The sequence below is a fragment of the Manis pentadactyla genome, chromosome 3 (genome assembly GCF_030020395.1).
Source record: "Manis pentadactyla isolate mManPen7 chromosome 3, mManPen7.hap1, whole genome shotgun sequence".
Classification (NCBI taxonomy): domain Eukaryota; kingdom Metazoa; phylum Chordata; class Mammalia; order Pholidota; family Manidae; genus Manis; species Manis pentadactyla.
In genome coordinates this window covers 2,456,693-2,480,954 of record NC_080021.1, presented here as the reverse complement: position 1 = coordinate 2,480,954, position 24,262 = coordinate 2,456,693, and the positions used below count along the sequence as shown (strand labels likewise).

General features: G+C 46.4%; 2 protein-coding genes across 10 annotated transcripts in view; both read left to right on the top strand.

Moving 5' to 3' along the window:
• TRAPPC9 (trafficking protein particle complex subunit 9) overlaps positions 1-24,262 on the top strand; it is a 615,203-nt gene that overhangs the window by 123,975 nt on the left and 466,966 nt on the right. For all 9 annotated transcript variants that reach the window (XM_057497647.1, XM_057497644.1, XM_057497645.1 and 6 more), the window contains 2 exons: positions 15,040-15,166; positions 23,875-24,020. In XM_057497647.1, coding sequence (XP_057353630.1) covers positions 15,040-15,166; positions 23,875-24,020 — 273 coding nt within the window. The remainder of the gene's footprint in view (positions 1-15,039; positions 15,167-23,874; positions 24,021-24,262) is intronic.
• On the top strand, positions 5,817-10,496 carry LOC118930359 (lamina-associated polypeptide 2-like). The gene is given in 5 exon segments (XM_057499427.1): positions 5,817-5,852; positions 7,482-7,780; positions 7,782-7,909; positions 7,912-8,374; positions 8,376-10,496. Coding segments are annotated over 5 exon segments (1,833 nt in total). The 3' UTR covers positions 9,283-10,496.

The window sequence follows — 24,262 nt, the reverse complement described above, 5'->3', positions numbered from 1 at the left end:
TGCCAGTTTGTGAACCAGTGTGGACTGGCAGGGAGGAAGGCTTAGTGGGCTGCGTGTCACAGTTGGGAGCCTTGGAGCTGTATAGCCAGCTGAGGGGCTGGAGTGCCTGAAGCTCTTGAAAGTTTCCAACCTTCTGGACAGAGTGCGCCCAGAAAATTTTGTCCACCTGTCCTTTTTCCTGAGTGTTAAGCTCTGTGCAGTCCTTTCCCCTTTAGCAGCCCTCTTGCTGTTAGGAAGTCTCTCAGCCTGCCTGTCTTTCTTTTGTCCCAGAGCAGCCAGATATGAATCCTGTTTTCCACAAGTGGCTAGAATCTCAGTCTCTCCAAGTATTCTGCCTGTCTGAGCTTCCCAACCCCATGCTAATCTCCAGAGCACCATGTACTGTAGTTTTGTGCTCCCAGAGCAGATCTCCAGGGAAGCGTGTCAGCAGTCCTAGGCTTCCCCCTGCTCCCTGCTCCATTTCTCTCCCTCCTGCCAGTGAGCTGGGGTGGGGTGGGTTGGGTCCCACCAGATTGCGGCTTTGCTCCTCTACCCTTTTCCAGGAGGTCTTCTCTTTTCCCAAATGTAGGCAGTCTGTCGCATCTTCTTTCCTGTCGCTCTTTCAGGATTAGGTGTATTTGCTATATTTTCATATTGTATGTGGTTTTGGGAGGAGGTTTCTGTCTCACTTCTCACGCTGCCATATTTTTCTCCATTGAATTCTTAAGTTGCTGTTGGGTTCCTGTACCACTAAAGGTTATTTTGAAGACGACAAAGGACCACGGCCTCCCACTTGTGGTGATGGGTTGGTCTGCATCCTGACTGACCCTTCTATCACAATCACCCTCATTTCTCCCCTGAAAAGTCCATCTTTTGGTCTCTTGAGTCTCATCCCAGACTTGTAGCTTTGTTTCTCCTCAGCCTCATTTACTAGTTCTTCCTTTCCTCACTGTTCCTGACCTCTGTTCCCCAGGATGTTGTCCACAGACCTTCAGTTTTTCGTTTTTCATTGTCACACTTTACCTAGGAAATGTCATCTTTGCTGATTTTTGCGGCACTTAGGATTTGACCGTGTTCTCAGTCTGCTCTCCGCGTCGCCATCCCGCAGTTTTTGGGCCTCCTTGACCTTCCAGGTTTCCCTGTGCACCTGGGACCCGACGTGCCCACCGCTGCCTCTGGAGCAGATGAGCCTCTCCGTGCTCTTCCATTCCCTCATGGTCCATGGGTGTCTTTCAGCTGGTGTCCACCGCACCTCCTCTTGGTGCCATGCTTGTGTCTTGCTTCCTCTTCAGCTCCTGAGTCCAGTCAAACAGCAAATTCTTTGTCCTGCACCTCATAAGTGACAAGTAGATAGGTTGGATTGTGGCGTCTCTGATCATGTCTAAGCATCTTGTATCTGTAGATCTAATACCACGCTTGGCACACAGTATTAAGATTTTCATTGATTCTTTTTTATTATGAAAAATTATGCATAATATAAAATTTAATTATTTTAGATGTATAGTTTAGTACCATGGAGTACATTCTTATTGTTGTGAAATCATCAGCAGTATCCATTTCTAGAACTGTTCATCATCTCAAATAGAAGCTCAGTCTCCATTAATCAATAACTCCCATCTCCCTACCCCACAGCCTCTGGTAACCTCTGCTCTTCTTTCTGTGTCTATGAACCTGACTCCTTTTATAAATGGAATCCCTCATGTAAGTGGGATCATACAGTATTTGTCTTTTTGTGTCTGGATTACCTCACTGAGTATAATACCTCAAGGTCCATCCATGTTGTAGCATGTGTCAGATTTTCCTTCCTTTTTAAAGGCTGAGTAATGTTACACTGTGTATAGACTACATGTTGCTTATTCATCTGCTGATAGACACTTGGGTTGCTTCTACATCTGGGTTGTTGTAAGTCATGCTGCCTTGAACACAGTGCACAGGTATCTGAGTCCCTGCTGACACTGCTTTGGGGTGTACACCTGGAAGCGGGGTTTCTGTGTCACATGGTAACTCTGCGCTTCACTTATTGAGGAAGCATCATACCGTCTTCCTCAGTGGCTGTACCATTTTACATCCCCACAGCAGTGTGCAGGGCCACATGCTTGTCTTCTGTGTCACTCTGTTATGTTTCTTTTTATGACCAAAGGAGAAAGTAAGTCACGCACATTTTAAAGTTGTCATTAATGATGTTTGTCTATTTGAATGAAGAGAATAAGTTTTTGAGACAGCATGTCAGGGGTCCTTTGCCAGGGATGTCAGGGCATCTCAAATTGAAGCTTGGTAGTCATTAATCAAAATTAATTGATTAATGGAGGTTGGGGGCAGGCACAGTGGGTCACCTGGACATGGTGATGAAGTGTCTCTTGACCACTGCTGCTTATGAGGCAACTGGCCACCTGTACTTTATGTGGCCTGCCTCTGAATCTCAAACCCAAAAATGACAGAGCTGAGCACCCAGGGGAGTCACTGGGGGTCGCCTCCCAGCAGGGCAGTGGCTGTAGTGGTCTTTAGGTGCCTTCCCACGTTAGTCCCCACTTGTTAGAAACCACCATGATTTATATTTTATATCTGTGTATCATTGCATCTCTCTTAATGGTCCATGTGCTTCAGGGGAATCTACATCCTAACCTAACCAGTGGAGTGGTGGTCTCTGGAAATGGGCAAATGACAACTTGGTGGGTAAGGCAGAAGGTCAGCCTTGCTTGGTGCTCTTGAGAAAGAAGTTTTAGAGCTTGTTTGAGAAAGCTGCCTGAACTAACCTGGCCTCTTTAACACACACACATCATGGGCATGCATGGGCACACATGTTCTGGGAGTTGTTGGCAGCTGTCTATGTCCATGAGGAAAGGCTAATACCTCTTAAAGTGAAGCTGAGAATAAGAAACTTCAGTGATGCTACTGAGCACCTGAGTCAGGCCAGCCCTGAAGCCTGATCTTGCTCTGGACTCACATTTCAATGAATAAAGAATCCCTTTATTTTTAAGCCATTTTCAGTTATGTTCCTATTACTTACAATGTAAAAATGTTAAAATGACAGACCTTAATCTCAGGAACACCAGTTAATATGTAAAATAGATAAATTACTTGGATCTTTAAAATAGCACATTGGTTTTAATTTTATCTATGAGACCCTGTTTTTGAAGTGAGAAGGTCTGGGAAGTATTGATGAACCCATATCACAAAAGCGAAGGGTTTTAAAAGTTTCTAAGGTAACAGTTTTCTATATATCTGATTTAAATTTACCATGACAACTTTATTCCTTCAAATTAACCCAGCGAACTAAATTTCAGGTCAAAGGTGTTGACATTATTTTAGATTTTTATAAGCAATTTTAATAACTTATGAAGTAATTACATTTCATATTATGAGTATACAAAGGGTAACCAAGGACATAAGCAGTCAGTATAGAGTCTTAGCCATGTTATTCTTCTATCCAGCTGGAGAGTTTTTGAGTTTCCACTGAATATAAGGATTGTAGCAATTTTCTCATTGGTTTATTTCTTTGCTCAAGAGTTAATTTGGGCTCATTTTTTTTCATGTATAACCTTTAAAGTCCATCTAGCATGTTACAGAACATTTGAAACTATGCAGGCACAGCTCATATTACCGTGCTTTGCAGATATTGTTTACAAACTGAAGGTTTGTGGCAACCGTGCACCGAGCAAGTCTACCGGCACTGTTTTCCCAGCACCATCTGCTCACTTGTGGTCTCTGTGTCACATTGATAACTCCCACATATTTCAAACTTTTTCATTATTGAGCTGTGATTGACTTGCTGAAAGCTCACATGATTTTTTGCAAGAAAATATTTTTTAGCAATAAAATACTCTTAAATTCAGTCATGGGTTTTCTTTTTTTTTTGTTAGACATAGTGCTATTGCACACTTAATAGACTATAAGATAAAGCAAACATAATGTTTATATGCACTGGGAAACCAAAAAATTCATTTGACTCGCTTTATCATGATGTTCGCCCTATTGTGGTCCAGAATGAACCTGCTGTATCTCTGAGGTGTGCCTGATATTCTGGATTGGACCTGAAAACAGCAGTTCTTTGATGAAAAAGGGGTATTGGTTAGGTGTTCCTACCTAACTTGTCATTAAAAAGGATGAGAAGACATAAATATGATAGTGTCTTTGCTGACCTGTATTTCAGCTTTGTACTGTCTGCTGTGACACCCATACATTGATCTCCTAATTTATCTTTTATTCCTAGAACTCCTGTTTGATTCTTTTTTATAAGTGTCAGTTCAACAGTGAAAGTCTCCATCTTGTTATCTTTCTTAAAAACCATATGAATTAGTTATTTCAGAGTTTGTGTTTGATGACACCAATATCTTTATATCCTCTGGGCCTACCTCTTTTATGTTTTTTTTAATTGGTCCTATTAATTAGTATGCCTGCTCATGTTAAAATTAAATGTTGGGCATTATATGGAAAGTTCAGGTTTGCTTCCTGTATTTTGAAAGTCTGTTACCAAGTACACACACACTTAGCATTATTATATTTTTTTGATGAACTCTTTTTTTCATTATGAAATGTGCCTATTTATCCCTTTGCATACACTGAAATATCCTTTGATATTAATACTGCCACACGAGATTCATTGTTTGTGTGGCATGTCTTATTTATTGCTTATTTCTTATGTGGTATGTATTTTTTCCCCATCCTTTTATTTTGCTTCCGTGTTTTCATATTTGAGGAGTGTTTCAAGAATGTGATGTGCCTGTGGTCGGGTCCTGTGCTTTATCAGGTGTTTGTATGGATGGTTGAAGTCTGCCTTCTTGATGTTTGTTTTCTGTTTGTCTCATCTGTGTTTTATTCTTTCTCTCCTTTTCTGCCTTTATTTGGGAGAAAAAAAATTTTCTGTTTTCTATTTTGTCTTCTCTATTGACTTTTAAAGCCAAATCTCTTTTTTAAAGGTACTTGCTGTAGTGTTTAAGGCGTGCGTCTTTAGTGTAGTCTCTCATCGCATGATACAGCACCCCCTCCCCTCCGAGTGCTTGGTGCCTAACGGAGCAGCGCAGAGCGGGGCGATCCATATCCCCCCCAGGAAAAGGCTGCCCGGTCGGCATGGAGGCTTTGCCCGTCTGACCTGGAGGCGAGCTGGCTGTAGGCTTTGTCGTGGCTCGCCGCTGCTCCTGGCGTCCAGAGGTGCGGGAGGTCTCGGGGTCTGGGCGCAGGAGAGGCCCCCTGCCTGCTGCCCGCCCTGCTCCCGTAGGCCGTGTCTCTCCATGTGAAGCCTGGCCGCTGGGTCCATGGGCTGAAGGGAGCTCTCGTTCATCTCCCGCCCGCCGCGTCCCTGGCTTTCTGCACTCTGGGGGCTCTTCTGCAGCCTGGACTGCTGTAGGCCAGAGCCTTGTGCTCCGTGAAGGTCCCTGGTGCCTCGGAGGGATTGTGTTTTGCTCCTCTGCTCTGCTGCTGGCCTCTGATGGCCATGGTCTTGGAGGAAGGGGTCCCTCCCGTTTCCCTGCCCCAACCTGGGCAGGCCTGTGCCCTATGCTTGGAGGAAGCTCGTTACATCTCAGGGCACCTCTCAGCTGTCCTGTGTGCCCAGAAAGTGGGCAGCTGCTCGCCTCTGGGGAAGGTTCTGAGTGCCTGGGGTGAGGGGGTCCTCTCAGCTCTCTTGCTGGGCCCGCAGCACACCACATGCTCCACAAAGGCCTCTGGGAACGGTGAGAGTGTGTAGGCTGGCTTGGTGACTTCCATGCTGGGAGCTGGCTGAGGCCTACCTTGGCTGGGCTGGGGGGTGGCCTGCTCAGCTCAGCACAGCTCGCGTCTGGGTAGGAAGGTCCATCTGCCCAATTCTTGGTGTCAGCGAGGGAGTGTGCTTTCTAAGAACCATGTCCTTCAACGTGGTCTGTTCAGTGGTGAAGATGGTATTTTAGCCTTTATCTTTTCTCTTTGTTTTGTTTTCACCTTATGCAGAAACTAGGTGGACAAAGGGGGCCTCCTTACTGGGAACCTCCTAAGAAATCTCAGGATTATATTATTGAAAGAACAATTATTTATATGAATGCAATTCAAAGGCTGACTGATTTTTATTTAAGTGTCAGAATCGATTCTGAAAGTAGTGTCAGACTGCATCAGGCCATCCCTCTACGTTTTCCTCTATATTGTTTTTTTTCTTTCAGATTTGGAAGAAAAGATGTACTTCTTTCTCTTCTAGTCTCTCCTGTATAGAATACCATAACTGACTTAACACAAGCATGGTTGTCTAAGATTATTACTTAGAAGAAATAAGAATAGATAAGCTGTGTAATTGCGATGTTCTGGGTCTCACGTCAGTGTCAACCCTTGAAGTGGCAAATGGCCTGTGAGTTTTTTATGACCAAAAGTTTTGGTGATCATATTTTCTGCTTCTATAAGGAAAGTATAGTTAGCTGGTAGCTAGATTTTCATTAAAAATGTTCTGTTTGCATGATTTCTTTAATTTCTGGGGTGGAAAAAATAACTCTCAAGGGTATTAGGTGCTCTAGTTTGAAATAATCATTGGATGTTCTGATCAAAATAGAACAAGATATTGTGATGCTGTGGGCTGAGTGTTTGGGTCCCTCCTTCACATTCCCCCATAGTGATTATATTTGGAGGCACAGTCTTTGGGAGGTAATTAGGCATGTTTCAGTTTGTGAAGGTGGGGCCCTGTGGTGGGATTAGTGCCCTTACAAGAAGAGGAAGGGACATGAGAGCTCTTTCTCTCTCTGTGCTTGTGCCTGTTGGGCGCACTGTGAGAATGGGCATCTGCGAAGCAGGCAGTGGGCTTTGCCAGGGCCTGGATCTCCTGGCCCCTTGAACTTGGACTTCCCAGCTTCTAGAATGGTGAGAGAGAAATGTTTGTTTAAACTGCCAGTCTGGTATTTTGTTTCAGCAGCTGGACCAGACTAAGGCAATTGATTTTTAGTGAAATAAATTAGGGAATCATCCCTTCCCTCTGATCAAATCATATTCTTATGAGAAGGTTCAAATTCATCACAAGCTTCATTCCACGTTGGCGTGTGGAGCAGAGGCCAGCAGCCCCCAAGGCCTCTGGCTCTTTTGTTTATGTTATCCTGACACCGGTGTCCGTGGTCAGGCCTAATCCACGGGGACAGGAAGACTCAGTCACCTCAGGCCTGAACCCCAACTCTGTTCCTCTGTGACCTTTGGCACATTTCACTTCCCCAAGCTCATTAAATATTTTTGCTATGAAGCAATTTCAAACATAAAGGTACAAAGAATACCAAAATGAATCTCCATAAATCAGTCATCCAGTTTTAGTGGTTATCAAGATTTTTACACGTCTCTTGCTTTTTTTATTTGCTGAGTTATAAGAATTGTAGGAAAATCCCAGAGATGTCATTTCATTTCACACCTTCATTCTTTTGTATGCATTGCTAAAAAAAGGACTTTTTAAATAAAACCACAATGTTAATATTTTACTTAAAAACTAATAATTAGGTGGGTATTTGGATGGGGGTCTTCCACGCTGTTGCGAAAAGCCCGAACTGGGGTCACCCCGAAACTACTAGCAATACAATGTTACCATAATAAAGTTTTCAGAATTGGATGAGAAAGCCACAGAGAAAAGTGATAAACCCAGACTAGAAGATAAAGATGATGTAGATGTAGCAGAGCCCACTGATGACGGCCTCCTGGGTCAGCTGGTGAAATACGGAGTGAATCCTGGTCCTGTTGCGGGAACAGCCAGGAAGCTATATGAGAAAACGTTGTTGAAACTGAGGGAACAAGGAACAGACTCAAGATCGTCTACTCCTTTGCCATCTATTTCTTCTTCAGCAGAAAATACAAGACAGAATGGAAGTAATGACTGACAGATACAGTGACAACGAAGAAGGAAAGAAGAAAGAACACAAGAAAGTGAAGTCCTCTAGGGATTTTGTTCCTTTTTCTGAACTTCCAACTACTCCCACTGGTGGATTTTTTCAGGATATTTCTTTTCTGAAATCTCCACCCGTCCTCCTTTGGGCAGGACTGAACAACAGGCAGCTAAGAAAGTACATGCCTCTGAGGGAGATCCACCTAGGGAACCTCGTATTGCCACACCTTTGCCTGGCAGAGAGCATTTTCAGAAGTTAGCCTCTGGAGAGAATTTGTTCATTGCCTCCAAATCTAGCCATAATAGATGTTTAGAGAAAAGTTCTTCGACATCTTCTCAGCATGAACTCACTGCCAGGTTGGTCTCTGCTGCAGCTTCTTCTTCACTGACTAAAGAAACCACCGCCACTTGCTATAAAGACACAGTAGAAAATACTTACTGTGGAGAGAAAAGTGGAATTCAACCATTACGCAATAAAAGGTCCCATGTTTCAGATCAGTCAGCTCTCTCCAGTGAGAGGAAAGCACTAGAAGAGTCTGAGAGATCACAAGTAATTTCTCCACCACTTGCTCAGGCAATCAGAGATTGTTAATTCTCTGCTGGTCCAGGGTGGGGTAGGTAGTGTGCCTGGGGCTTCTAACTCTACACCCCCACTGGATGTAGAAAACATCTGGAAGAGAATTGGTCAATCTGATTTTCAGGAAACTGAAACCCTGTCTCCTCCACGAACATTTCCTAAGCTCAGTGAAAAGTTGGTGGGGGAAAAGGATACAGGTTCCTCTGTAGCATTTCAAAATGTACCTGGATCTGAACTGATGTCTTCTTCAGCCAAAACTGTCGTCTCTCACTCACTCACTACCTTAGGCATAGAAATGCCTAAGCAATCACAGCCTGATAAAATAGATGCCTCAGAGATATATTTTCCCTTCCATGGATCTATTTTAAAAATTATTGAAGAGGAGTGGCAGCAAATTGATAGGCAGCTGCCTTCATTGGCATGCAAATATCCAGTTTCTTCCAGAGAGGCAACACAGACATTATCAGTTCCAAAAGTAGGTGATGAAATCCTGGGGTTCATTTCTGAAGCCACTCCACCTGCAAGTACCCAGGCATCTTCCACTGAGTCTTGTGATGAACAGCTGGACTCAGCACTTTGTAGGGCATATGCCTTTGTAGCTCGGGCTGTGCAAGCAGGCATTAGTCGGGCTGCACAGATTCTTAGCTCAGATCCTAGTTGTTTGCACCAGGTACTTGGGATTCTGAGCAAAACACATGATGCAGCTTCATTTCTTTGGGAAGCTGCGTTTGATGAAGTAAAGGTGGCTGCACATACCATGGGATCTTCTACTTTAGGTCGCCGATATCTCTGGCTAAAGGATTGCAAAATCAGTCCAGCTTCTAAGAAGAAAACGGCTGTTATTCCCTTTAAAGGTGAAACATTATTCAGAGGAGAAGTATACAAAGTAATTAAAAAGCGTGGCAATAAACACTAATAAAGTCAAGAGTAAATACATACATTTTATCTTTAATATGGGAGACTTAGAAGCTTTTCTAGGAATCCCAAGTGCCTTTTTGTGAAAATTTTCCTTGAAAGTCTTTCTAGTGTCCAGATTGGGCTAATTTCAAGCTCCTACCCAGCAAATTACAGTCTACAAATAATAGCCTGTGTAAACTACTTTTTTTTAAAAAGTTGCACAGATAGAAAGCCTGATAGAATTTAAAGTTTTCTAGATCACATCTTTTCCTGTTTTACTTAAGATTTTATAACTCTTCAAAATTAGAAAAATTCCATTAACTAGAGTATAGAGACTTCAGTTTTAAATACTAGTAAATATCCTTTCACTTTCAAAAACTCATCTACATTTTTTTCTCGTTTTCTTACTTTTGTTTTTTACTTCTGTCTGCAGTATCATTCATAATACTTATATCTGTGCAACTTAAAGTACCTGTCTTCAAACTTACTGGTCAACAGACAAAATAAGCATGCTCCAGAATTTGAACCTAGCGATATTTTAGGTCAATGACAAGGTTTATTTTTGTGTTAAAATTTTATTGATAAAACAGTATGCTGATGGACATCTGGTGCAAGCGCTTCATGGACTGGCAGCAAACAGTTCATGGACAAAACTTTGAGAAATATTGCTCTAGGTCAGTTCTGGGACAGTGCTTTCTCGCCGTCACTGTAGTCTGTCAGATGAACTAGACAATGGAAAGATGGGCTTTTTTTCTTGATTTTTAAGTAACACTTTCGAAGTATGTCATAGTTCATGGATGATTAGGCTTAATCTAAATTATAAAAGCAAATTTGAGTTACTAGCTTTTTCTTAAAAAGTCCTAAGAAATACCCCAATGTCTATGTGTCTATATAAAGCTGTATATTAACGTCTGTTTTCATTTCTTGTTGTAAGTTGTAAGACAAGTTACCTGTAGAAACATTTGGGTTTTTTGTTTTTTGTTTTGTATTTTTATGGAAAGTAGTAGTAGTAGTAAGTATAAGCAAAATATGGCCCCTTGGGTACTCCTAGCCATTATTATATTCTTAGACTATATGTGTCCATCTCTGTAGCTTTCTTGGAGTAATTTTACTTGTTATTTGTCTTCTGAAATGTACATGTATACATGTACCTACTAAGTGCTATGTGATTTTTTAAAAATGTATTACTGTAGAATGCTTCTGCAAATTCAATAAAGTTAAACTTGAACAACAACAAAAAACCTAATAATTACTTTCAGTAGTATTTAACACTAATCCACAATCAGATTTCCCAGATTGTCCCTTAGCTAATGTTTGTTATCTTTAAAAGGGGGATAATAATTCCTTTTCCCTCTTTTTGGGCAGGAATTATGTGTGATGGTATTCCATACCTATTTCGGATAAAAAAGAAAATCAAAGTTCTGCCATATAGCAGAACTCTTGCCTTAAAGATTTTAGAGGCTGAAGAGCCTAATACAGTGTTTGGTTCATGTCATACATGTGACAGGGGGTGGTGACCACAGCTATTTGCCTTGTTTGTGCTGACACAGGGCTGGTCACCACTGAAAATGAGATGGAGTGCATTTTATTATTGCAAGTGACTCCTGTGCTTACCCCGTTCTTTGTTGTTCCCCAGCATTTCTCCATTCCTCCCCTGGACAGGGAGCCTTCCTTTCCTGCCCAGCAATCTCATATTCACCCTCTGTTTTCAATCGTGACCTTCCTCACAGTCTCTGAAGTGTCCTATTTTACACAGAAGGGCACACGTTTAAGACATGTGCAAAGTAGTTGGCAGTCGATGTACTGCAAAGCCAGCGCTGTCTTCCTCAACCGCAGCCACGTCGTCTTCCCCTTTGCAGTTTTCCGTCCAGATCCCCTGGGCTGCCTGTGCCAGTCAGCCCTCTAGGTGTACACACACGTTGTCAACTTAGCCAGTGCCCTCTGGTACCTGTCTTGGGCAGCCACTCCATCAAGTTTTGTCATTTATATGATTTTTTATAATGATATGTTGTTACTCATCCTGTGCCCATTTTAATGTAGCAGGACCTCCAATTTTTGTTTTCCGAGTCCTATAGCCCTTGACAAAGACCAGATGTTGCTGCTTCTATAAGCCGCCTTTGGCACAATTAGGCATTCCATGCGCTCTTCTCCCAGGCTTTGATCCTGCCTCTGCTGAGTCACGATGACAGGTTATAATGTTATATTTTGACGTCGTGTTTTCTTTCAACTTGGGACCCCAGAAGTAGAGGCTGCAGTGCTTCTGTGTGACTGGTGCACAGCGCTCCAGACACGTACACGTTTGATGAAAGCTGAGTGGATGCACGCGTGAACAAACAAATTCAGGGCAGGTTAAGGAAAGAGAGGGAAACATAACTTGATAAGTGAAGAAGAAGTGAGATAAGTAGTAGTGGTGGGGGAGGCCACTGTCTTGCTGCAGTGCTTGCTGGTGGAGGTAGGGATCCTGGGGGATTCCACGCCACAGTTGAGGGTTTCCTGCAGGAAGTCTGATCCCAGTGAGGGTCACAGTGTGGACAGGGGCTCCCAGAGCCACTTTGCAGTCCCCACTGCTTGGAGGTGAACAAGGACAGTGGAGGGCCTGGGCCGACTGTTCTGGCTGGCTTCTGGGGATGCGGTGGCTGCTGCCCTGCACTGCATGGACAGAATGTGTACGTATTTTATTACTTGATCCATGAGCAGAGAATGACTTTTCCCTACCTCTTTGAGTAAAGGAGGCCAGCCAACCAGCACATAGTTCCTAATTCCCTCTGTCTCCTAAGCACTCTTGACAAATTAGGGGGAAAGACAAGAAAGATGACAAGACTTTCTCTCTTTAAGGAGCTTGTAGTCCAATCTTTATTTTTAGCTGCTAAACCTTAAATAAAATTTAAAGTATCAATTACAGTCTCACTACTTACAAAATTTTGTAAGTTGAACTGTCCTTTGTCAAGATTGAGAGAGTGAGAATCTAGTAGCAGTGGCCCACCTCCTCTCCAGATTCTGATCTCTGAGCAGCCTTTCCAACTGACAGGGCCAGAGCTTCTTGGAGAAATGATTTGATTCTAGATCTGGGGCTGGAAGCGAGCCAGAAAGACAACGAGCTGTGGCTGAGTAATGGGGCCTCTTATCCAAGGGACACAGGAACCCCCCGGAAGGCCAACAATGGACCAGTTTGAACATCAGGAAGAATGTGATGGCAACCAGTTGAAATACCAAATATGTAAAAATCCATCAGGTCATAATGATACGAATTAATATCCAGTTCACTGGTCATCACTGGAGGCAGTTCTCTACTCCAGTAAGTACAGAGAAAGACTCGACCATTTGTTAACCCTCCTGTTTGTATCATCTGTATTTTAGGGTAACCAAATGGTTGATAAGGAAGAAATCCTCCTTACAGACAAATTCTAGGTAGTAAGTACAGAGAAATGAGAGAATGAAAATTACCATTTTGTAATCCTTGTTAAAATAATAGGTGTGGGCAGACATGTGTAGCAGATGCTCAAATCCATTTAAAGAAAGGTTGGTGGGAATTCTCTAATGAATGGACCACACCAACTATTCCGCATAAGCCCCTGACTCTAGCAACACCAATGAAATGATGGTGAGGTGGCCAGGTGGTGGGGAAGCTGAGAAGCAGTCCTCATTCGTGGGCCCTGCACAAGCTCCGAAGGCGAAGTTCCCAGGATGTGAGTGTGAAGAGAGAAGTAAAGCCAGGACAATTCGCTGGTAGTCATCTTCTGAGTGGGTGATGGCCCCACATCTCCTCTGCTCCTGAAGCAGGTGGCTGTCCCCCTTCCCCTCAGCAGACTCATGTTCCATCTGAGGGAGGGCAGGGCACCCAGGCCGGCAGGCACAGCTGGAGAGCTGGGCCCTGCTACGGTCAAGGCAAGGGAGTGAATAGTGACATGTCTGCCCCTTCACCTGGCTTCCACCGAGCTCTGAGAATGTGCACAGCCGGGCTTACATTCCACATGGGAAGTTCTTCCGTGGGCACCTGACCAGGTCATGAGCAAAGGCCCAAAGCACAAACACTGCAGGCTTCAATGCAGCGGAGCCTCAAGCAGCAGAGCCTGCAGCCTCCGTGCCTCCCCTGTGACGGGGTGCGCGTGAGCGTCTCTCTAGAGAGCCGTGTGTGGCTCAGCCAAGTGACTGGTACTCTTCCTTCTGGGCGACTTACCAGGGGCCTTTGGCATCCCACTCACTGCCTCCCTCTTTATCTTTGGTAGGGTTTCCTGAGAAGGCCCGACGCAACTGACAAGATATGCAAGCCTCGAGTGCTCTACCTGACATTAGGCAAATTAGGTCATTTACAGATTATCAGCAGGAGCCCTTTGGGAGGTTTATCATCTGTGAATCGAAGATGATTTGATTCTGTAAAGCAAGTTGTTCATGCTGCCGATTAACATCACTGTGTTGTGCCCCACATAGGGCTGGTTGCTCTCCTGCCTTCCCGCTCCCTAAAGGATGCTTAGAACAAAATCCCAGGGCTGGCAGTTTGCCAGTTAACACCCAAGCCTGAGGTCAGTGAAGACCTTGCCTGGATGTCTGTGGTTTGCGGTCGCCAGTCTCGGTGGGAGCACCGGGCGTTCCGCAGGGGCCCTTCACTCTGCTGCCTTTCTCATGTGTCCTCAGTGCGGCCGTGGGACGGCGGTGCAGTTGTCATTCTGCACTTGGCTCAGTGCTCCTGCCCACCAGACAGTGTGTGATGCATGGTCTCACCCCATCCTTAAATCTCTAGATGGGAAGGGAAGGCTCAGAAAGGGTGCGTGACTTCCCCTCCTGTGGTCACACAGCAGGCAGGGAAAGACCAAGCCATTCATTTGAGCCTGGGTTGATCCATTGCTCTGGGTCTCACCCCCTGGTGTATCCCTCTGTTACCACTGCCACCAGACCTCTGTTTTCCCGTCAGCAATGGCAGAGAAAGTAGGTGCCAGGAGTGAATTCCCTTCGCAACCCCCACCCTAATTCCTGCTTGCCTAATTCTTCTGCGGAGAAGAGTGAGCAGCCCACGGGCTTAGGACCAAATGCAGGATCTTTGACAAGCCCTTTAAGTCACTTGTTCTCAGCTCTTTCACTTGCAAAACAGGTGGTATGGCTGGGGTGGGGGCTGCCTTCCTGAGTTACTTGTTTTAGAGCGTGTGACATGCTCCTGAGCTCTGGAATGCTGGCGTCACAGGCTGGGAGCATGTGCTTAGAGCACAGCAGAGACACTATGCAAACATTTTTTTATTAACTGCATCCTCTTACCCTCCTTCCTAGTCAAAGGGATGGGGATGGGGTGGAGAAAACAGTCTCATCTCACAACCTTAATGTCTCTGTCAAAAATGTTGCCTTGTAATGATTCCCTTAAATATCTGTTATACAGATTGACGATAAACTCCTTGCAGACAGGGCCTCTCATTTTCCTTGGTACCTAGTAATTGGTGGAGAAACATTTGTTAAGTGATAAAATATACTGATTCTCCAGTTCTTCCGTCCTGCTGACCTCCTTGGAATTTGGTAAGGATTTCTTCTCTTGGGAAATTAAATCTTCTGGAAGACAGTCACTTTCATTCATATAGCCTGAAATGGAGCAGCTGCTAGTGACCGTTCAGACGAACTGACTAAAGCTTCCTCTTTCTCTTCATCTCTGATGACCACCGCCCCTGTATTTTGGTTGGACTCAATGGACTCTCCTAGATTGGGTTAAGAACTTTATTTTTGCTTGATAAAACAAAAGCCCCCCACTTTTACTTTTGTTTAATTAACCTTTATTTTATTTTTATTTTTTCTTTAGAAAAGAAAGATGTGACTCAAAGCCTAGAGAACTACACTTCCAAGTGTCCTGGGACAGCGGAGCCCATCACTCTCCCAGACGGCCTCGTCTTGCCTCCGGTGCCCTTCACCAGACTGCCCATTGTCAGGTGGGATGCCCTGCTGGAGTGTGACAGCTGTCGGCCTCTATCCCTCTGGTCCTGCCAGGCCTGCACACCCTTGTAGAAACACGTAGAGTAGGCAGAGTGCGTGGGATTTATTCCTTCGTCTTCTGCTAGAAATGCCTTTGCCTCCCTTACTCTGCCTGATCACCCTTAGCCATTTTTCAAGGTTTAGTTCAAGTCTTTTCCTAAAGCCACCCAGGTAGAAACTATATCTTCTGTATAAATTACAAATTATTTCAGCTACAAAGAGCAAAAAATGTAACAGTGGGTAGGCAATAAGTGGTTATTTTTCTCATTTATTAAGAATCTAGAAATAGGTGGCCTCTCTGCAATTCTATCTTCACCTCATGGTTATGAGATGGCTGCTGCAGCTCCAGAGAGCACATCTGTATCCAAGATAGGGAGAAGAGACAGGGCCAGGGATGCCTACCTTCTGTTCACTAGGGAAGCAAACATGTTCCCGACAGATTCACGGTGGGCTTCTGCCCTAGTCTCGTGGACCAGGAGTGTGTCTCGCGGCTACCTCTAGTTGTGAAAGAGGCTGAGAAACAAGTGTTTAGCTGTCCCAGTCTGTATGTAGGTGGGCAAGGGAAAGGGTAGTCAGAGACTGGTGCTGTGGCAGCCAGCCAGCAAGGTCTGCCATGTCTTCTTTCAGCAGCACTTTGGGAACTTGGTTAATACGTCCCATTGACACCTTGGGTCTCTCCCTGAGAACTTCCCGAAGAGCTCCTTGTCTCTGTAGGTGTCATGCGTGTTGGAAAATGAATAGATGTATCCATTGGAAGTCTTTGTCTAGCAGCTGGCAGAACACCTGACCCAGGCTCTCTTAGGCCAAAGGGAATTTCTGGCACATGTACCTGACAAGTCCAGGGGAGTAATCTGGCCGGGATGGAAGCAGGCCCGGACAGCCTCACTGTGCCTCGGTCCTCTCCGTCTGCAGCTCTGTCCTCTGCGGCGAGGTGTAGTGTTGGGCTCCAGGCGGGGCCGGGTGGCACCCGCTCCTCCATGCATGGTGTCCAGGAGAAGGGGAGGCACCTTTTGTGATGCCTGTGGAAGGAAGATGCCACCCCCTTCTTTCAGAGGCCTCCTGGCTGTCCGCTTCTCTGCTGGGGCTTTGGGCCTGGGTCTGAGCCAGCCCCCAGCCCTGTGGCTGAGGGGAGCATGTGTGGTTCCCCTATAGCAGAACGCAGGGGCTGTTGGGCATGGGACAGTGGGGCGGGCATGTCAGGGGGCAGCCAGCAAGGGCCAGGGCAGTGGCCCCTCCCTCCTCACCCCAGACAGAAGGCTTGGCCTGTGGCGAACTGACCATGAGGCTTCTCTGTCGCGACACGACAGGCCACTGCCCGCCCTCCCCTGTCAGGCAGCGTCGCCTTCAGCACCGCCGAGAGATGAGCACATGCTTTATTCTGTGAGCTGCGTTTTGTCTTCCTTGGAGTTGACACTTTCTGGCCAGGGGTGCTTACGCACCTCTGCTGGTGCTGATAACGGCCTGTGTTTTTATTTGGGATGACTTTTCATGCACGGATAAGTTTGCTCACTTTAACCTGTTTTCACCATTTTTCTGATACTCAAGTTGTCCCCGAGTTGGCTGGTGGGAGGCCCTTCACGCTGGCTCCTGTGTCCTTTGTCATTGCCCCCCATTCTCTGAGTCCTTGCCCCTTTTTTGGCACAGAAGATGCTCTGGGCTTACCTTCTGCTCGCGCTGCTCCCGGCCCTGCCGTCGGCTGTTCCTCAAGGAGCCCCAGTCCCTTGCAGGAGACCAGGACTTTGCTGAGGGTCGGAGTGCCCATCACTGTGGGTGTTCTGCCCTCAGGACAGCACCAGCCAGCATCTATTCCTGATGTACGTTCTGCACACGTGTGCCTATGTCTGTGTTTGGTTCTGTAGCTCTTCACATGTCCGCGAACCGTGACTGTGTACTGAGGCCTGCGGTTCCAACCCTCGCCCCCGGGCTCCTCCAGCTTCTCGCATCTGTAACCCCCCTTCTCAGACAGTGGGAAGCGTGTCTGCCTTTCTCCTTGGCATAGTTACTTAGCTGGCCAATCCCCCCGTGTGTGAGTAGTTGCCATGGACCCCCCTCCCTCCGCAGGGGCAGCTCTCACGCCCGCCTGGGCCCTGCGTCCCCTCTCTGGCATCGTCCCCTCTGCCCTGTCCCCTGCTCATGTGCTGCCTGGCTCTGCCCACCCAGTGGCTTCAGGACTGAATTGTCGGGGGTGGGAGGGAGAGGGTGCTTTCTCGTCTATTCTGACCCACAAATAAGCTTGGCCTTAGAATCCTGGTCTGTATGAACTGGGTTCACCCCAAAATGGCTGCAAGTCATAGTGATACGGGCACATATTGTGCCTCAGAGAACATTTGATGCAGGTCATATAAACATTATGTTAAAAATAGTTAAAGTGGCCAGAATGTCAGGGTCCTACATAATGGCTAGAGATGATTCTAATATATTCTAATATAAACAACTAATAAGTAAAGAGGAAAACGGGATTGGTTGCAAGCTTCTCTGTCTCCTAAACAGACGGTCATTCTCCGGTCACTCTAGGGAAATAGAGCCCTTCACGGTGAGCAGGCTTGTGGGTTCTCTGCAGGAGAACACTGGGACGCACCGAGGCACCCCCAACAGCATCCCCACAGGGGCAGGTCTTCACGGCCGTCTTGCTCTCGGTGTTTCTTGGTGCAGGCTGCAGTTCGGCGCCAGAGGAGGACCACGGAGACCCAGTCCTCCCGAGGACAGAGCGGTGTGCTCTGGACACGCAGCACTGCTGCGGACTGTGTGCCATGTCCCCCCAGTTCCTATGTTGAAGCCCAATCCCCAGTGGGATGGTATTTGGAGGTGGTCTTTGGGAAGTGACCAGGTTTAGATGAGGTCATGAGGGTGGGACCCCCGTGATGGGAAAGTGAGATGGAGGGACTAGGGCTCTTTTTCCCCTCTATGGGGGGACACGGAGAAGGTGGCTGTCTGTGGCCCAGGAGGAGGGCTGCCACCAAGAGCTCAGCCACGCTGCCACACTGATCTGGGACCTCCAGCCTCCGGAACTGGAGAAACACGTGTTTATTGTTCACGCTGCCCAGGTTATGGGGTTCTGTTACCCCAGCCTGAGCTGAGACAAGCACCCTTGACAGCCTGGACTGTTGCCGCCACACAATTGAGAATATCTGGAGTAATGGACGGACTGCTTACATGGCAGCATGGATGTAATTTCTCCAAGTAAGCTTGTGGCAAGGCTTATGCAGCAGAAAACTCGACGTTATAGTCAGGCAAACAAAACAAAACAAACAAAAAGCCAAGAGAGATGGTAGGTGTTCTGTGATGCTGACTGAGGCTGTTTATCTATCCCATTTATTAGCATGTGGTCAGCACCGTAGGTGTTCAGGGCCTTTGTGGGGAATGGTTAAGTGTTCACACTGCACGTAGCACTGTCACCCTCATACAAGGTCAGTGCCCCTCTCCTTTGGAGAGGGCTGCTGCAGCACCTGTGGGCCGGCTGGTGTTTTCTGTAGAAAACAAGTCTGGGACTATTTTAATGTATTAACCAAATGTTTGAAGGACCTATGCCTGGAAACATGGACTTGATCATTTTGATTAAAATTCCAGTCAGGCATTTAGCCCCTGTAGCCATAGGAAGAGCTCAGTAATGTGTACATTTGAAGACCGGAGCTGCTAAGTGTTACGGAATAATTCATTGAAAAATGTCCACATCTGTGAATAACTGGTCAGACCTGCTGTGCAGAATTGTTGGACATAAGCTAGTTTAATGTTGTGGTGCCTTATAATTAGGATTTTGGTTTTAGAAGAGATGATTGAAGCCAGTTTTTTCTGTTGAGGGCTTCCTAGTTTTTGACAGTAAAACCATTTAATCAATTTACAGGGAATTCCTGTTGGGTAGCATGGGAGCATGAACCGGGCTCACCTGAACATGGTTTCAGGTAATCACGATATAAGTTAATTAAAAAAAAAAACACCAATGTATATCCCTGTTTTAATTCTGTTCTGAAGTTCAATTAATCAGATATTTATTGAACGTCTAAAATGTGCTTGGCCCATTGGTAAATGCTAGGAATTCACTAGTGGTCCATATGCCTGGAGGCTGCCAAACCCAAATCCTGTCACTATGTCCAGAGTTACAGCAGAGGAAAATTCAATTAAAACTAGTAGCAATCTTAGTTTATTCCTTACAGAATTCTCCACAGAAATGATAATGTACACAAAAGCCAGTAATAATCATGTCAATTACTCACACACTACAAGCTATGAATTATTAAAGACATTGTAGTAGAGTTTAGATGCCATTTATGGTAAACCAGTGTGTATTTAATTTGGGGTGGGGTGGGGGGATCAGGTTTATTTTCTGATGAACTAACACGGAGCTCCTGCGGCCTGGCCAAGAGCTCTGGAGCTCATGCGGGTATTTGACTCGGGGAGGATCCGAACCCTCTAGTCAGAATGAGCTTTGAGTTGCTCTGAGTGGCTTTGGTGCTTTTAAAACTTATATTTTTAAGTTAATTGTACTGTTTGAGGAAGGATTACAGGCTTTATTAAAAAAGAGGCTTAGAGGCTGTGCTCTTCAGGGCAGTTTTTCTTGGTTTATGAAATGGGGCAAAGTCAGCCTCCCAGATACCAGTCAGGATGCGGCTTCCGTGACCTCATGGGTTCATACCGTTGCCCAGACTCTTTCCTCCACACTTGCTACAGTTGCCAAGCCCATAACCTCCCTGCCGGGTTTCTTAAATTTGAGCTTTTTGAAGACCATAAGAAATGTGTAGTAGCATTCAGGAGTGAGAGCTGGGTGCTCACGCATCACTGACTGACTGCTGGTTGGCCCTTCCCAGCCACCTCGGTCGTGCTGAGACTTGGCAGGGTGGGTGCCACCCCCGTTGGTTCAGAATGAGGGACATGTGGCCAGGTTTAGTCGTTGTCCATCTGTGCAGAGATATCCAGTTGGTTCTTAGGTATTTTCTACTGTAAATAGGGTTGATGGATTAAAAACGAAGGAAAGGTGAATTGTTTTTTCCTGTCATTCCTCAACCAGTTTGTTCTATGTCACCTTCCTTTTTAGCGTCTCACCATTGCTTTGCATGGTCCCTGTTAGCCAGAATATGCCAAGGAAAGTCAGGTGTCTAAAATGTCAACTGCTTTCGGATAGATTCTGTAAATGGAGTCCTTGATTTGGACACTTTATCCCCGGAATTCTGCTTTACTGTTGGCAGCTTCACAGACTCAGTGGAATATTGTTAGCTCTGCAGCAGTTTGTGCTAGATGGATTGTATTTTCTTTAGCTCAGGGAGCCTTGAATGATTGTTTTTCCGTAGTTACGTTTTGTAAATGAGACATTTGATGCTGAATTTTGAGTTCTGAATGAATGCTGTGCTGGCTTGTCACCTTCCTGGCTGCCCATGCCCTCAGCACGTCTTTGCTTATTTCAAAACCTTTTATGTGATCTGGAATTTCTGTGCTTGCTTAGATGAATCCTGTAGGATCACAAATGACATCTCATGTTTAGGTCGTGACTGTGGCATGAAGCAGAAGGTCATTTGTGTTGCAAGAAAACAGAATCATTTTACAAAGAAGTAAATTGTAAGGCGCCAGTGAACTCTGCCTGCCCTGAGGCCCAGCGTGTTGGCAGCTTTTCTGCAGTCCAGTGTTGTCATCTTTGCACCAGGGACTTTGCTGTCTATGTTTGTAAATAAGTGTTGTTTTAAGTAAGGGAAGAAAAAGACTTTTGCACACTTTCCTTTGTCAGGTGTATTGTAAGTGCCTACATATATTAACTTCCTTAGGCCTCCAGGTAACCTGCTATGGTTTGAAGAGATCCCCTTCAGACCACTCCCTCTTGTCTAAGTTTGGAATCAATAGGAAGAAACATCGGGCTCAGGCAGATGGCAGACCAAGTGAACGCAGGGCTCAGGTCTGGCCAGACTATGTTCCCCCGTCTCTGGCAAGGCTGGGTGACCACACGCCTCTTTCCTAGAGGCAGGCCCCTTTCAGCTGTGTGGAGAGTGGGACAGATTGTGTGCTTTCAGCAGGCAGGCCGGCCCCCCAAGAAGGGGCTGAGTGGAGCACACCCTGACTCTCCTTCCAAACTTACCACCTCCCTTGGGAGGAGCGAGGGAGGGGTGGAATGAGGCCGAGGACATCCCCCCCCGGGAAGCAGGGAGCTAGGGAAGGGGTGTCTTCTTGCCTCACAGCGTGGTCTTGTACCTAATATTTTTCTATTTTATAAGTGGAAAAATTGAGGTCCATGGAGGTGCAGTGATCTGTGCAAGCTGGACAGCTGGCAGGTCCCCAGACTGTCACCGGGGCGTGCGTACCACCTGAGGCTGCCTCTCAGGTCCTCTGGCTGCATGTGTGTGGGCACAGGATGCACATCAGCCTGGTGTCTTGGTCAGCTCTCGGTCAGTTCTTGCCCCAGGGCCTGTACACTGGATATTTTTTGAATGCCCACAAACAACCAGGGTTTACAAGTATTAGTAATGAGCTGCTTACCTTGAGCATACAGTTTTGAAAGATTTGGAAGCTGAGTTTAAAATTCAACCTTTGGAAGTTTTTCCTTCAACAGTTACTGAGAGCTGTGCATTAGAGTATCGGTGCAGGTACTGAACCAGAGACAAACAAGGCCTCAGGGACCCCGTCCTCAGAAAGCTCACAGCTAAACTGGGACAGATGAGAAATGAAGTGATTCTGATCCTGTGTAAAAGCGTACTGAGGGGTGCATGCAGGGCCAGGAGCCCGAGGAAGTGTGCAAGCCATAATCCTTGGTTCAGACAACTTTGGTTGGTAGGCACCGTGGACCGCCTGCGCTTTACAGGACGTAGCTGAGACTCACCCTGTGGCCTCGCTGGGTGGACATGGGGAGTCGCAGTGCCTGTTTATTGATTGCTCTAAGGATGTGTGTGTGGGGGACAGGACCATCCTCAGGGTCTGGGGGTCCTTGTAGCTGAGAAAGGAGGTGGCGCTGTGGATTCTGTAAGGGGGTCTTTACTAGTCAGTATAGGTTACTAAGCTGGGCCAGAAAAACCAGCCCTGAAATTTCAGGAAAATGAATCCCTACCACAAAAGTTTCTGTTTCACTCACACAAAGTCTGCTTCAAGTTAGGCGGTTTTTCCGGGTGGCTGACCTCCCCGAGGTTCCTCAGGGACCCAGTGCACACCCATTTCTGCCCCACCTTTCCAGGCCCTGGCCTCCAGGAGTGCTGTGTGGTGGGAGGGAGAGAGCCGGAGGGTGCTGCTCTGCTTTGAAGTGCCAGTCTCATGGCTGAATAGTGTCCCATCGTGTATGCACAGCACAGAGGCGCTCCACATCCCTCATTACCAGGGAAATGCAACTCGAAACCTCACTGAGATGACACCTTGCACCTGTCAGGATGCCTCGTCAAGAAGGCAAGACACACTGGGTGTGCGTGAGGATGTGGAGACAAGGGGACCTTGTGCACTGTTGGTGGGAATGTAAACTGTTCCAGCCGCTATGGAAAGCAGCTTGGAGGTTTCTCCAAAAAATTAAAAATTGAACTACCACAGGATCCAGCAATACCACTTCTGGGAATATTCCTGAAGGAAATAAAAATAAGATTTCCAGAAGGTATATGCACACCCATGTTTATCACAATATCATTCATATAGCCAAGATACGGGAGCTGCTCAAATACTGTCAACAGATGGGTGGATAAAAAAGATGTGAAAAAGCATTCTGAAGGGGCTATGGGGGAAGCAAAGACAGCGAAGCGCTCTGTCTCAGAGGGTCCTGCACTGCTTCCCCTCCTGCAGAGCTGGGGGCAGGGAGGGGAGCAGTTAGTATCTAGGACAAACCTTACAGTCCGCCCCCTCCTCCACATCTCCTCCTCTCAGGCCCAGGCGTCAGAATATTCCAGATCCTAACCCCCATCTTGCCTAGCTTGTCATAAGGGAGGTCACAGGCACTGTTGTTTAAGAGCATAGTGTCTCCTGTCACCAATTTCCAGCCGTGGGATTTGGGCAACACACTTAATCTCTCTTGTGGAGACAGTAGTAATAGTACCCCAGCTAGGAAGGTGGTTGTGGTGTTTAACTGAGAGAATACATATGAAGCGGTTGGCACAAGGCCTGAAGGTGCTCAGATTTACCATGGAGTGGTAAACCCTACGTAAGTGCTAGGTGGTCATCTGAGCGTGAGAACTGATGAGTGGACAGCCCAGGTGGGCAAGTCGTTTAAGAGACTCCGCTGATGGAATCAGTCGTTCACTTAGGGTAGGTCGCTGTTTGCCTTCTCCCGGCTCAGGGGCTGTGCTTGAGTTTGCTGAGGGCCACCCTCAGGGAGAGGGGACAACCAGGCAGTGCTGAGCGGGAGGCACGGAACCGGCTCCCATGACAGTTTTGTGCAGAGGGCCTTATGCATTTTACAGACAGGGAACCCAGGATCGGAGAAGGCAGGGCATTGTCCACCGGCAGGCAGCTGATGCCTCCCTGGCCTTTCGGACCCTGGCGGAGCCTGCAGAAGTCATTGCTGCTGCCTGGCCGGGAGTTGCTTCTCTCCCTGGGATGGTCCTGAGTGACCATGTGTGTGGTTCTGCCTCGTCCTGCCAAATTTGCAGGCTCTTCCTGCCTCAGTTTATTTCCTGTTTGATTTACTATTTTGCTAACACCTGATTTTTGGCAGTATTTATACTGAAACTGAGCTAACAAGACAGTTGAAGGATTTTTGTTTCATTTGAAACAACAGGCGTGTTAGACTTTTGAACCTTCCTGCCAGCCTCCGGCCGCGGAAAATGAAAAGCTTGCTGGGTCAGAACGTGTCGACCAAGAGCCCCTTCATCTACTCACCAATTATTGCACACAGCCGTGGCGAAGAACGGAGCAAGAAAATAGGTAAGGCCATCTCTCCTGGCTTTCTAGCTGTGCTAGGCCCCGGGCTCCAGGGGCTTTTCTAGACCTTACGACACTGGACCTTTGGTGCAGTTCATGCTGTGCATGCACGCATGTATGCTCTTGGACAGGTTTATTCATTTGCTGCCATTGTCCAGCCATTGCCCATAGAACTGATTTTTTAAAATACTGTTTTATAGAATGCGATTTTTGTGGGAGTTCTAAAACAGAAGGCCTCTGTGATC